The 14,246-nt window shown below is 51.6% G+C and overlaps 1 protein-coding gene across 1 annotated transcript in view; it reads right to left on the bottom strand.

The window, feature by feature from the left end:
* The window catches only part of BRWD1 (bromodomain and WD repeat domain containing 1), a 123,346-nt gene that overhangs the window by 91,067 nt on the left and 18,033 nt on the right, over positions 1–14,246 (bottom strand). Inside the window, exons 8-10 of the mRNA XM_066598957.1 lie at positions 4,233–4,454; positions 2,524–2,624; positions 2,369–2,439 (exon numbers count right to left, since the gene is read on the bottom strand). Coding sequence (XP_066455054.1) covers positions 2,369–2,439; positions 2,524–2,624; positions 4,233–4,454 — 394 coding nt within the window. The remainder of the gene's footprint in view (positions 1–2,368; positions 2,440–2,523; positions 2,625–4,232; positions 4,455–14,246) is intronic.

Genomic DNA, 14,246 nt, shown 5'->3' with positions numbered 1-14,246 from the left:
GGGGGGCCACTAAGGAAAGAGAGAATCCCTCCAGCAGGCAGTCTCAGGCCTCCCTCACACAGCCGTACACTGCAGTTCCGGAAGCGTCTGCGTGCATTTTGGACCAAGTTTTGGCTGCATTTTTAGCTGTGAAAAAAAAAAAAATCTTCACCTAGGTGGCGCCGTCCGGGTCCGGCCGCTGCTCTCCGGAGCTCCCGGCGCTTATCGCAGACAGACGATCTTTTGCTAGTGATGAGGTTTGAAGACTCCGCCTCCAGCAAGAGATTCCTTCGATTGGCTGAGCCTCCTGAGTGTCAGCAGAGACAGCCAATCACAGCCAGCACTGGATGCACCAATGACAGCCATTCATTGAATGCTGTGATTGGTGCATCGAGCGCTGGCTGCGATTGGTTCAGGAGCACCTGCTCTGCCAATTAGAGCAATCTCTCTCTGGGAGGCTCAGATTTCAGTCCCCGTCATCAGCGACAGATGCTTTGTCGGAGATGACAAGTGGCCGGCAGCCTTCCCGGAGCTCCGGAGAGCAGCAGGAGAGCCCCAGACAGCGGCAGCTAGGGGAGTAGTCTTTTTTTTAAGGTAGTACAGCTAGCTGTGCCATGTTTGTGGCAGCACTGAAACCACTGCCCATTCATTTTATTGGGTGACGCAGGGCTGAAAACGGCCCAGGACAGAACATGCATCGCAGTCAAAGTGCAACATTCTCAGCCTTGTGTCAGCCGCCCCGTGGGAATGAATGGGAGCCTTGTACAGAGCTTAGTTCAGGGCTAAAGGCTGTACAAACACGCCGGTGTGAGGGAGGCCTGACACGGGGCGACCGTCGGTTAAACGACTGCAGAGTGCTGACGTCACCACTCAGGTCGCGGGTGAACCGGCCAGTAATCCGCTTGTACGTAAGCAGGAGAACAAATACATGAAGTCCATCAAGACAGAAGCAAGAAGACCCGAGTTCACTGGAAGAAAGACTGAATGGAGGAGCCGACAACTGTGGGGGGTCATTGCAGGACCCGCAAGACCTTGGGAAGTCCAGAGCGGCCCCTGGGCAGCACAAGGCCGTGCGGGCAGCCTGCTAGTCTTGGTGGGCCCTAGTAGGGCGCTAGCAGTTAGAGTACAAGGGCTTCACCCTCCCAGGCAGGTACGGCGTGCTGAAGGCAGATGTGGGCAGAGTAGCCGGCGGTGGATACTACGGGCTGCTTCACATGAGTATCAGCGTGTGTAATACGCAGTGAATAGACCCAATTTATTTCACAGCCTTCGAGCACAGCAGCAGATTATGTCATGTGATGTGCATGAAAATATCCGCGGCATGACCCATCTTCATATATAACACATGTGAGTGGGAACCTGCCGATTGTGTATCTGCGCTCTGTGTCCATCAGTCTGACGCTTTACACACAAAAACACCAGAGCTGCCGAAGAACGCAGAAGCGAGGCCCCCCAACAGTGACCACGTCCCTCTGCAGCGCCCCCCCCCCCCCCCCCGTGACAGCGGGTCCCCAACAGTGACCATGTCCCTCTGCAGCACCCCCCCCACCGTGACCGCGTCCCCCCCACAGTGACCGCATCCCCCCAGAGCGGGCCCCCATCATAACCCACAATGCATTGAGCCACTGGAGTCCCTCAGGACTGAGCGCAGCTAGTCTGGTGCAGCAGCAGAGGGAGCGCTGCAGACACCAGTCCTATGTTTATAGGCCTACACAGTCCGACAGTCCCGCTCTCGAGACCTGCGTAGGCTAAAAGGCCTGCCTGGAGTAAAGAGGGAAAATACCAGGCGAAAGGTTTGATAATGCAGAAGGAATGGCGAGAGGTGCTGCAGGTGATAGGCCAGACAAGCCCGGACCAGGCCGGCAGGCAGATCGCACCCACGGGCCCCGTCGTGGCTAATTAGCGGACCGGGGCTAGATTACTCTGGGAAAAGAGCAGTGGGCACCAAGGAACAAGCAGAGAGATCTGGAGGAGTGAGAATACAGGCCGACCCGGGGTGCCCAGAAAGGTTCAGAGGGAAGGGCCGGACCACCTAGAGGGTGGAGTCACAGTACGTGTGCTGCAGCGCTGTCCGCCCTCCGCATTGGGACCATCAGGGAAGTTCTCGTCCCCGATTCCCACCTAGAAAGGGAACAAAAATTAAAAGCCCCGAGAGCAGGAGGTCGGCCTCTGACGGACATCAAGCTAAAACGGATTAGCTTAGTCCCTGCAGGAGGGATATGGCTGGTATGTGGCAAACTCTTTGCTTACATCGCCTCCTGGTGGCAGCAGCTATACCCAAGGTCTGCAGTGGCCCCCAATGACACGGATGAGACAGCCCCTTTAATGGTGGTACAGCTTATACAGTAAATACAATTCATCAGTGGAACTACTTGCAGTCTGGGCGTACCGGCACTACAGGACGAGCAGAGCATCTGAGCCCCAGGGCCAGACTTCTCTATGAATTTCTGGGGGCGATCACTGCATTTAGAGGGGAAAAAAAAGGATATAACTAACCAGCAAGACGACAATTAGAGGTTCATGTCTAGAAGTGAGGCTACATACCTGAACTGCAGGGTATCGACATCCCACTGCCATAAGCAGACGGCCGCATCTCCTCCTGTAGACACCAAGTATCTGGTGGAGCCGTTGACCAGCGAGCTGAACTAGAAGAGAGAGGATATCTAATAGCAGCCGAGACTTCATCCTAAACCGACACTTCCTGCCCTCCGCAGCTCACTTGGGAACTTTGCTGTACAGTCTTGGACTGGCTGAGCAGAGTCATATGGTGATCATAACAGGGTGTCCGCTGTGTTGTACTGCTGCTAGATAAGGCAGGGTAGTAATACTACATGCAGTGCCCATCACACCCTGGTCTCTGGGAGAGGGGCAGTGCCCCCAGGGGGTACCTATCATGGTGACCTGTGCTGACGCCTGGCCGGTGAGTTGGCAGCGCTGCTAATATTTATTTTCTGCCGGCCATATTAATATCTAGTATAAAAAATAGTCGGATGCAAACCAGCCAGCAGCCCTGCAGCTCCGGCAGCGGTCATCAGTCTGTGATCCCGAACCTCTGCATCCCTGTACACAGCACAGACAGACACCCCATGGGGTAGAGGTCAGAGTGATGACAGCGGCAGCCAGCAGAGCTACAGACTGAGTGAAATGCTTGTTGGGTTGCTGCATGGCTGGGGATCCACTATGGGGGCACCATCACTACTGAGGGGGGGGGGCATTATCACTACTGAGGGGGGGCCATTCACCGGGAAGGGGGGGCGGCATCACTACTGGGGGGGGGGGGCATTATCACTACTGAGGAGGGGGCCATTCACTGGGAAGAGGGGGCGGCATCACTACTGGGGGGGGGGGGGGGGCGGCATCACTACTGGGGGGGCACCATCACTACTGAGGAGGGGGCCATTATCACTACTGAGGAGGGGGCCATTCACCGGGAAGAGGGGGCCATTATCACTACTGAGGAGGGGGCCATTCACCGGGAAGAGGGGGCCATTCACCGGGAAGAGGGGGCCATTCACCGGGAAGAGGGGGCGGCATCACTACTGGGGGGGGGGGGGGCGGCATTATCACTACTGGGGGGGCATCATCACTACTGAGGAGGGGGCCATTATCACTACTGAGGAGGGGGCCATTCACTGGGAAGGGGGGGCAGCATTATCACTTCTGGGAGGGGGAGGGGGGGGCAGCACCATCACTACCTGGGGCGACTATGGGGTCACTATTACTGTCACTTCAAGCAAGTATCAGTGGTTAGAATAGGTTGGGTCTTTTGTGTATTGGCGCCTTCATTGCCCGAACAATGAGCTGGGGGAGGGTGGCACCATTTCACACTTTGCCTCTGGCAGCATGAAGGCTTTGGGCACCCCTGAGTGCGCCATCCCTTCCTGGGCATTCATCTCTACCATTTGTCTGTCACTTGACTCATTAAGCTCAGCTACTACAAAGCAGAAGACATCCGCTGCGCCGTCTCTACCGCTACACGTGTGCGCCTCCTATAGAGCCTTCTGTGATGGATGTATACGTGCAGCCCCTATGGAACCTTTAGGCAGATAGTGTGCCATTGTATAGCAAGGCTCCATACTATAGTAAGACTATCTGCGTAATAGCACGGGGCGGTACCGCGGGCTCAGCCTCCTAGAGGGGTTCACCTGTAACAGCACCGTGGACCCTAAAAGCCTGTAGTCTCAAATCAGTTTGGTGACCAGAACAAAAATAAAAATGTCCGTGGCTGAAGGAAAGAAAAACTGTCTGCTTACAAGTAATGAGGTAACGGCCCCGGAGTGGCCCTGCAGGACGGCCATGGGGGCGCAGGTCCGGAGAGACCACACTCGGATGACCTTCTCACAGCTTGCAGCAGCAATCAGGGTATTCTCGTAGTTCACAGTAAGTTCAGAGATCTCGGCTGAATGGCCCCTCAGCGTGGCGAGCAGCCGGCCATCCAATGCAGACCAGATCTTCACCAAGCAGTCGTCTGAGCCCTGGAAGAGAAGAGCAGGAAGCTGGCATCTACACGTGGTCATGGCCGCAGCGGCTGAGATCGGAGTGGACAGCGGCATCTATATTTACAACAGTGGGGGGCTCCCTCTGTCGCCCAACGGCTGCCCGAGATGGGATCACATGGTGCGGTTCACTTGCCATAGCAGCCTGGGGCTTGTGAAGATGCCCAGGGCCATCAGATTTTTGCCCATGGCTCTCCTCAGCGATCGGAGTTCTGCAGGATCATACATTTGGTTTGACATCTTCTCCCTCTGTTGTCACAGTCGCGCTCCACCTCAGTCACCCAGGGCCACGGCGAGAACCAAACCCATAGTGATCCTGCAGGACCCGGCTGGCAGGAGACCCGGGTCCCAGCGCCAGCCATTACAAGACAGGCACCAGCGGGTGGAACTTCTCTGCGGTGTAACAGCATAAAGCCATTAGCAATATTTTAGTAAAAGCGTCCCTCACAAGGATTAGACTTCGCCCCCTCCAGGATGTCTAGTTCTATACGGTCCTTGTGAATGCCCCCCCCCCCCCAGGATGTCTAGTTCTATACGGTCCTTGTGAATGACCCCCCCCCCCCCCCCAGGATATCTAGTTCTATACGGTCCTTGTGAATGACCCCCCCCCCCCCCTCCAGGATGTCTAGTTCTATACGGTCCTTGTGAATGCCCCCCCCCCCCCCCCAGGATGTCTAGTTCTATACGGTCCTTGTGAATGACCCCCCCCCCCCCCCCCCAGGATATCTAGTTCTATACGGTCCTTGTCAATGCCCCCTTTCAGGATGTCTAGCTCTATACAGTCCTTGTGAATGCCCCCTTCCAGGATGTCTAGTTCTATACGGTCCTTGTGAATTCCCCCTTCCAGGATGTCTAGTTCTATACGGTCCTTGTGAATGCCCCCTTCCAGGATGTCTAGTTCTATACGGTCCTTGTGAATTCCCCCTTCCAGGATGTCTAGTTCTATACGGTCCTTGTGAATGCCCCCTTCCAGGATGTCTAGTTCTATACGGTCCTTGTGAATGCCCCCCTTCCAGGATGTCTAGTTCTATACGGTCCTTGTGAATGCCCCCCTTCCTGGAGGTCTAGTTCTATACGGTCCTTGTAAATGCCCCCTACCAGGGTGTCTAAATCTATACGGTCCTTGTGAATGCCCCCCTTCCAGGAGGTCTAGTTCTATACGGTCCTTGTGAATGCCCCCTTCCAGGATGTCTAGTTCTATACGGTCCTTGTGAATGCCCCCTTTCAGGATGTCTAGTTCTATACGGTCCTTGTGAATGCCCCCCTTCCAGGATGTCTGTTCTATACGGTCCTTGTAAATGCCCCCTTTCAGGATGTCTAGTTCTATACGGTCCTTGTGAATGCCCCCCCCCCCAGGATGTCTAGTTCTATACGGTCCTTGTGAATGCCCCCCCCCCCCCGGATGTCTAGTTCTATACGGTCCTTGTGAATGCCCCCTTCCAGGATGTCTAGTTCTATACGGTCCTTGTGAATGCCCCCCTTTCAGGATGTCTAGTTCTATACGGTCCTTGTAAATGCCCCCTTTCAGGATGTCTAGTTCTATACGGTCCTTGTGAATGCCCCCCTTCCAGGATATCTAGTTCTATACGGTCCTTGTGAATGCCCCCCTACCAGGGTGTCTAGTTCTATACGGTCCTTGTGAATGCCCCCCTTCCAGGGTGTCTAGTTCTATACGGTCCTTGTGAATGCCCCCCTTCCAGGATGTCTAGTTCTATATGGTCCTTGTAAATGCCCCCTTTCCAGGATGTCTAGTTCTATACGGTCCTTGTGAATGCCCCCCTTCCAGGATGTCTAGTTCTATACGGTCCTTGTCAATGCCCCTTTCCAGGATGTCTAGTTCTATACGGTCCTTGTCAATGCCCCCTTTCCAGGATGTCTAGTTCTATACGGTCCTTGTCAATGCCCCCCTTCCAGGATGTCTAGTTCTATACGGTCCTTGTAAATGCCCCCTTTCCAGGATGTCTAGTTCTATACGGTCCTTGTAAATGGCCCCTTCCAGGATGTCTAGTTCTATACGGTCCTTGTGAATGCCCCCTTTCCAGGAGGTCTAGTTCTATACGGTCCTTGAAAATGCCCCCTACCAGGGTGTCATGTTCTATACGGTCCTTGTGAATGCCCCCCTACCAGGGTGTCTAGTTCTATACGGTCGTTGTGAATGCCCCCCTTCCAGGATGTCTAGTTCTATACGGTCCTTGTGAATGCCCCCCTTCCAGGATGTCTGTTCTATACGGTCCTTGTAAATGCCCCCTTTCAGGATGTCTAGTTCTATACGGTCCTTGTAAATGCCCCCTTCCAGGATGTCTAGTTCTATACGGTCCTTGTGAATGCCCCCCTTCCAGGATATCTAGTTCTATACGGTCCTTGTAAATGCCCCCCTTCCAGGATATCTAGCTCTATACGGTCCTTGTAAATGCCCCCTTTCAGGATGTCTAGTTCTATACGGTCCTTGTCAATGCCCCCTTCCAGGATGTCTAGTTCTATACGGTCCTTGTCAATGCCCCCTTCCAGGATGTCTAGTTCTATACGGTCCTTGTCAATGCCCCCTTCCAGGATGTCTAGTTCTATACGGTCCTTGTGAATGCCCCCTTTCAGGATGTCTAGTTCTATACGGTCCTTGTGAATGCCCCCCTTCCAGGATGTCTAGTTCTATACGGTCCTTGTCAATGCCCCCTTTCAGGATGTCTAGTTCTATACGGTCCTTGTGAATGCCCCCCTTCCAGGATGTCTAGTTCTATACGGTCCTTGTCAATGCCCCCTTTCAGGATGTCTAGTTCTATACGGTCCTTCTAAATGCCCCCTTTCAGGATGTCTAGTTCTATACGGTCCTTGTGAATGCCCCCTTTCAGGATGTCTAGTTCTATACGGTCCTGGTCAATGCCCCCCTTTCAGGAGGTCTAGTTCTATACGGTCCTTGTGAATGCCCCCCTTTCAGGATGTCTAGTTCTATAACGGTCCTTGTCAATGCCCCCTTTCAGGATGTCTAGTTCTATACGGTCCTTGTCAATGCCCCCTTTCAGGATGTCTAGTTCTATACGGTCCTTGTGAATGCCCCCCTTTCAGGATGTCTAGTTCTATACGGTCCTTGTCAATGCCCCCTTTCAGGATGTCTAGTTCTATATGGTCCTTGTCAATGCCCCCTTCCAGGATGTCTAGTTCTATACGGTCCTTGCCAATGCCCCCTTCCAGGATGTCTAGTTCTATACGGTCCTTGCCAATGCCCCCCTTTCAGGATGTCTAGTTCTATACGGTCCTTGTGAATGCCCCCCTTTCAGGATGTCTAGTTCTATACGGTCCTTGTCAATGCCCCCTTTCAGGATGTCTAGTTCTATATGGTCCTTGTCAATGCCCCCTTCCAGGATGTCTAGTTCTATACGGTCCTTGTGAATGCCCCCCTTCCAGGATGTCTAGTTCTATACGGTCCTTGTCAATGCCCCCTTTCAGGATGTCTAGTTCTATACGGTCCTTCTAAATGCCCCCTTTCAGGATGTCTAGTTCTATACGGTCCTTGTGAATGCCCCCTTTCAGGATGTCTAGTTCTATACGGTCCTGGTCAATGCCCCCCTTTCAGGAGGTCTAGTTCTATACGGTCCTTGTGAATGCCCCCCTTTCAGGATGTCTAGTTCTATAACGGTCCTTGTCAATGCCCCCTTTCAGGATGTCTAGTTCTATACGGTCCTTGTCAATGCCCCCTTTCAGGATGTCTAGTTCTATATGGTCCTTGTCAATGCCCCCTTCCAGGATGTCTAGTTCTATACGGTACTTGTGAATGCCCTCCTTCCAGGATGTCTAGTTCTATACGGTCCTTGTCAATGCCCCCTTTCAGGATGTCTAGTTCTATACGGTCCTTGTCAATGCCCCCTTTCAGGATGTCTAGTTCTATACGGTCCTTGTCAATGCCCCCTTTCAGGATGTCTAGTTCTATACGGTCCTTGTGAATGCCCCCCTTTCAGGATGTCTAGTTCTATACGGTCCTTGTCAATGCCCCCTTTCAGGATGTCTAGTTCTATATGGTCCTTGTCAATGCCCCCTTCCAGGATGTCTAGTTCTATACGGTCCTTGCCAATGCCCCCTTCCAGGATGTCTAGTTCTATACGGTCCTTGCCAATGCCCCCTTCCAGGATGTCTAGTTCTATACGGTCCTTGTGAATGCCCCCTTTCAGGATGTCTAGTTCTATACGGTCCTTGTCAATGCCCCCTTTCAGGATGTCTAGTTCTATATGGTCCTTGTCAATGCCCCCTTCCAGGATGTCTAGTTCTATACGGTCCTTGCCAATGCCCCCTTCCAGGATGTCTAGTTCTATACGGTCCTTGCCAATGCCCCCTTCCAGGATGTCTAGTTCTATACGGTCCTTGTCAATGCCCCCTTTCAGGATGTCTAGTTCTATACGGTCCTTCTAAATGCCCCCTTTCAGGATGTCTAGTTCTATACGGTCCTTGTGAATGCCCTCCTTCCAGGATGTCCAGTTCTATACGGTCCTTGTCAATGCCCCCCTTTCAGGATGTCTAGTTCTATACGGTCCTTGTCAATGCCCCCCTTTCAGGATGTCTAGTTCTATACAGTCCTTGTCAATGCCCCCCTTTCAGGATGTCTAGTTCTATATGGTCCTTGTGAATGCCCCCTTCCAGGATGTCTAGTTCTATACGGTCCTTGTCAATGCCCCCTTTCAGGATGTCTAGTTCTATACGGTCCTGGTCAATGCCCCCCTTTCAGGATGTCTAGTTCTATACGGTCCTTGTCAATGCCCCCCTTTCAGGATGTCTAGTTCTATACGGTCCTTGTCAATGCCCCCCTTTCAGGATGTCTAGTTCTATATGGTCCTTGTCAATGCCCTCTTTCCAGGATGTCTAGTTCTATACGGTCCTTGTGAATGCCCCCTTTCAGGATGTCTAGTTCTATATGGTCCTTGTCAATGCCCCCCTTCCAGGATGTCTAGTTCTATACGGTCCTTGTGAATGCCCCCCTTCCAGGAGGTCTAGTTCTATACGGTCCTTGTGAATGCCCCCTTCCAGGATGTCTAGTTCTATACGGTCCTTGTGAATGCCCCCTTCCAGGATGTCTAGTTCTATACGGTCCTTGTGAATCCCCCCCCAGGATGTCTAGTTCTATACGGTCCTTGTGAATCCCCCCCCAGGATGTCTAGTTCTATACGGTCCTTGTGAATGCCCCCTTTCAGGATGTCTAGTTCTATACAGTCCTTGTGAATGCCCCCCTTACAGGATGTCTAGTTCTATACGGTCCTTGTGAATGCCCCCTTTCAGGATGTCTAGTTCTATACGGTCCTTGTGAATCCCCCCCCAGGATGTCTAGTTCTATACGGTCCTTGTGAATGCCCCCTTTCAGGATGTCTAGTTCTATACAGTCCTTGTGAATGCCCCCCTTACAGGATGTCTAGTTCTATACGGTCCTTGTGAATGCCCCCTTTCAGGATGTCTAGTTCTATACGGTCCTTGTGAATGCCCCCTTTCAGGATGTCTAGTTCTATACGGTCCTTGTGAATGCCCCCCTTACAGGATGTCTAGTTCTATACGGTCCTTGTGAATGCCCCCTTTCAGGACGTCTAGTTCTATACGGTCCTTGTGAATGCCCCCTTCCAGGACGTCTAGTTCTATACGGTCCTTGTGAATGCCCCCTTTCAGGATGTCTAGTTCTATACGGTCCTTGTGAATGCTCCCTTCCAGGATGTCTAGTTCTATACGGTCCTTGTGAATGCCCCCTTCCAGGATGTCTAGTTCTATACGGTCCTTGTGAATACCCCGGCTGCAGTACCTGAGCTCATAATGCACAGCTGAAGGAGTAACAATAACGTCAATTGCAAAAATTTGTTGCGTAAATACATTAAAAAATGGGGTTAAACAGGAACAGCTCTGCGCACACAAGCTGAGCACATCTTACATATCGATGAGCTTACAGGAAGAAGTGGTGAATAGAACAGGCAGACAACAGTCCGGGTCCACACGGCACGACAGAAGCAGAAATAACCCCCCGACTACAAGGACTAAACATACCGAGATCCGGGATGCAGAATATCAGCCCCTCCCATCCCGCAACATACGATTACGTCACTGGAACGTGATGGGCCGGCACAGGAGGTTACACCATCACTTGCATGGGCCAGCTAGATTATACAGCCAACACGCAATTCTAAAGGACAGTCAAAGGAAACTGATCCCAACAGTCAACCCCTTAGATGTGGTCAATGCTGACCGTGGCATCAAAGTGGTTAGAGAGAAGAGGCTCCCTCAGTCATCTCAATGGCATCCCTGCAATGCAATAGCTGGCCATCCTAGTCATGGGCTAACTATGGCCTCTCCACTCTGCCATGTACATAAGCTCATTAGTGTGAACAGACAGGTATAATACACTGAAATACAGAAGCACTGCAAGGCATTGCAGAAGCAATAAGAGGATTGTGGCGTCACATCCCCAGGTTTAACCATAGCTAAAGACCATGGGCATAGCTACTGTCACTGGGGGGCAGACACCCAGCACAACAGTGTTGGCTCCTCCTACTGGTCATACTCCTCCTGCAGGCACCAAGTTCATCAATTTCTATGCAAGCAGTAAACAAAATCATGAAGTCCACAAAGAACAAAAACGTTCCAGCTATGGCAACGGTATCTGAGAATCAGCTAAGTGTCAACCCTCAAATAACGAGACAAGAAAGATTAAACCGCAAGTATAAAAAAAATATATATAAATCAATCTTGTTTTCTTGTCGGTGTCATTGGGGGACACAGCTTGGACCATGGGACGTTCTAGCGCAGAATAGCATTGACTACTATTCTGTCAATTAAATAGCCGTCCATAAGATGCACCGACCAAGGGAGTGCAAATGTGTGAACCTTGTAAGATTTGCACAAGTATGTAAAGAGGTCCCCGTGACAGCCTTGCAGACTTGAAGAGGAAGCGACATTGTGTATTGCACAAGAAGCACCCATAACTTGAGTCGAATGCGCAGTAACACAGAAGTGAGGTTCCCTACCCTTTGCCCGGTAAGCTGCACCACAACTGACCCGACTCACAGGAAAAGTTCGCCTTGATGGCCGCAAACATCCGGAATCACAAAATGAGTCTGAGCTCCTTAAGGTGGACATTCAACAGACAACAAACTAGTTTATGGTGGTCGAATACCCTCGGGTGAATGTCTGGAGGACAGAAGGAGGGTACAACAACGTCCTCATTGATATCGATGGACGATACCACCTTCAGCAGGATAGAAGACCACCTTGTCCTGATGTATAATAGTGAAGGTAGGCTTGGCGGACAGCGCTGCGAGTTCAGAGGCTCTGAATGGAGGGGACCACCACCATAAAGGTCATCCTGCAGGACAGGAGGCGAGCTGGCATGTTGCACAAAGGCTTAGAAGGGATGCAACTGTGTCCAAGACCAAATTAAAGGTCCCAAGGTAAAACTGGAGAACTGTAGGGAGGTGCGGTGTGGACAACTCTGTATGAAAGGGCAGATGCTTTTGATGCCAAAGGGCACTGGAAGAGACCGGACAGGGCCAAGACCTGACCCTTCGGAGAACTGAGGCTCAAGCCCATGTTAAGACCTTCTTGCAGAAAGGGCAGCAGTCAGAGAAAAACGCACAAAATGAAAGCTGTTCACAGCAAAGGAAGAAAGTTTACCCCGCAAAGTGAAAGTATGAGGGCTTAAAACTACAGGCCCTCAGAATTTATTCTTTAACCACCGCGGCGTTAAACAAACAGTGGCTAAATTCGAGTGGAAGAGCAGATCGCCTCGAAGGTGGAGTTGCCATGGATGGCCAACGAGCAGGTAAACCAGATTCGTGTACCAGGCATGGCCAGGCCAGTTCGGAGCTACAAGGACCACTGGAAACCCTTCCAGCTTTATCTTTTTATGAAGGCAAGGGTTGAGCAGGACTAGGGAATATATGTTGAGAAACTTGAAAGCTGTCCACAGTACTAAGGTATCCACTGCTTCATCCTGGAGATCCTGCAACCTGGATACAAAGGTTGGAAGCTTGCAATTCTGGGTGCCATCATGTCAACCCAATCTGTGGCAAAGGTCTTCAAACATATCAGGATGGAATTCCCATTTTCCCAGGTCAACTTTATCTCTGCTCAGGAAATTGCCTACCCAGTTGCCCATGCCTGGTATATGGACCACCAAGATAGCTGAAATGTGGGCTTCCGCTCATGCCAGGATTGTTTCTGCTTCCTCCATGACTGTGGGTCCACGCTGATGATTTATGGACATGTCCACCATCACGTGGCCCATCCGGAACCCGACCTGGGAAACCTGTGAGCTGTGGTGCGAAATGACGGAGCAGCAGTAGGCTGGCCCAAAGTGTCGACACATTTATTGGGAGGGATGACTCCCATACTGCTCACGTTCCTTGCTCTGTCAAGTTTTGTAGCATACTTCCCCATCCAAGGAGATTGGCATCCGTGGCGGGCACCAGCTGCTCAAGTGTCAGAAAGAACCTCCCCCGGTGAACCTGAGGAAAGTCCAGCCACTAGTGCAGGGAGCGACGAAATTTCAGCAGTAGATGGATTTAGTGATAGAGTGCGCAGATTTGTCCAATCCAGAGAGGATTGTCCACTGGAAAGGTCAGATGTGAAATTGGCCACAGGGAATTTCCTCGAACAGACCATCATCCCTAGGACTCTCATGCAATGTTAAGTGGGGATGGGCTTCAGACACTGCAAGGAGCGCACCTGCGCCTGGAGAAGTTTCTGCAATCGACGAAAAACACAGGCACGTACTTGCTGAAGACAAGGACCAGAAATTCCATATACTGAGAAGGGATGAGGGTTATGTGGAGACTCTCCAGAGTGGCCAAGAGGGAAAGCCCCTTTACCAGGATGTCATAGAGGACAGCCACAATCTCCTTGGAGTGGAAAAGAGCCATGAGTGATGCCAGAACTTCCATGAACACCCAGAGCCATGGCCAAGCTGAATGGGAGAGTCACAAACTGGTAGTGTTCCGAACAAACTACAAAGCGGAGAAAATGCTGATGCGCTTTGCAGATAGGCACATGGAGGTATGCGTCCCTGAGGTCGATAAACAGGAATTCCCCTTGTTCATGGACAGAATATGACAGACTTCAGCGACACCATGCAGAAGTTCTGGACTTTCATATATTCTTTAAATGCAGAATGGGGCAAGACAGTTCTGTCCTCCTTGGGTACCAAGAAAAGACTGTAATGAAATACTGTGAAACGCTGTGGGGGGAGACTGGATCGATGGCCCGCTGGGCGAAGAGATGGCATAATGTCTGATCCAAAGCAGTGGTTCATGAAGCAGATGTTGGAAAACTAGGCCCGGGGAAATGGTCTGGAGAATGGTGACTTCCTGGAACCAGGAGTCTAAGACACGCGATAACCACGTATTTCTGAATCGGGAAGTTGTCCCCCCACTGAGAGACTGGGGGCCGCTCTTCATGTGGATGATTTTGTAGAGGATGACTTGGAGGTTTGTGGAAGGGGACATCAGAAGGGTTGGCGTTTCTGCCCGTGATCCTGCATGGTTTTCTTGACACCTGAGGTATGGACTGGAGCGCTGAGAAGAAACACAACAGTTTGCTTCTTCAGAGTAGACCTCGCCCAGCTAGCCTTGTTCTGTGGTAGGTGGGAGCTCTTACCACCCATGGCCTCCAAGATAATCTTGTCCACTTGGGCACCGTAGAGGCGGCAACAGAAAAATCCATATAAGGACTTGAGGCTGCACATCGTGTCCCAGGATTCTAGCCACAAGGTGTTGCTACAGAGGCAGCCGAGGCCCGAGCTTAAAAGTCCGTCAGCAT

This window comes from Eleutherodactylus coqui, chromosome 4 (assembly GCF_035609145.1).
Source record: "Eleutherodactylus coqui strain aEleCoq1 chromosome 4, aEleCoq1.hap1, whole genome shotgun sequence".
In the NCBI taxonomy this organism is placed as follows: Eukaryota; Metazoa; Chordata; class Amphibia; order Anura; family Eleutherodactylidae; genus Eleutherodactylus; species Eleutherodactylus coqui.
The sequence above is the reverse complement of the archived record's forward strand: the minus strand, read 5'-3'. Positions and strand labels throughout refer to the sequence as shown.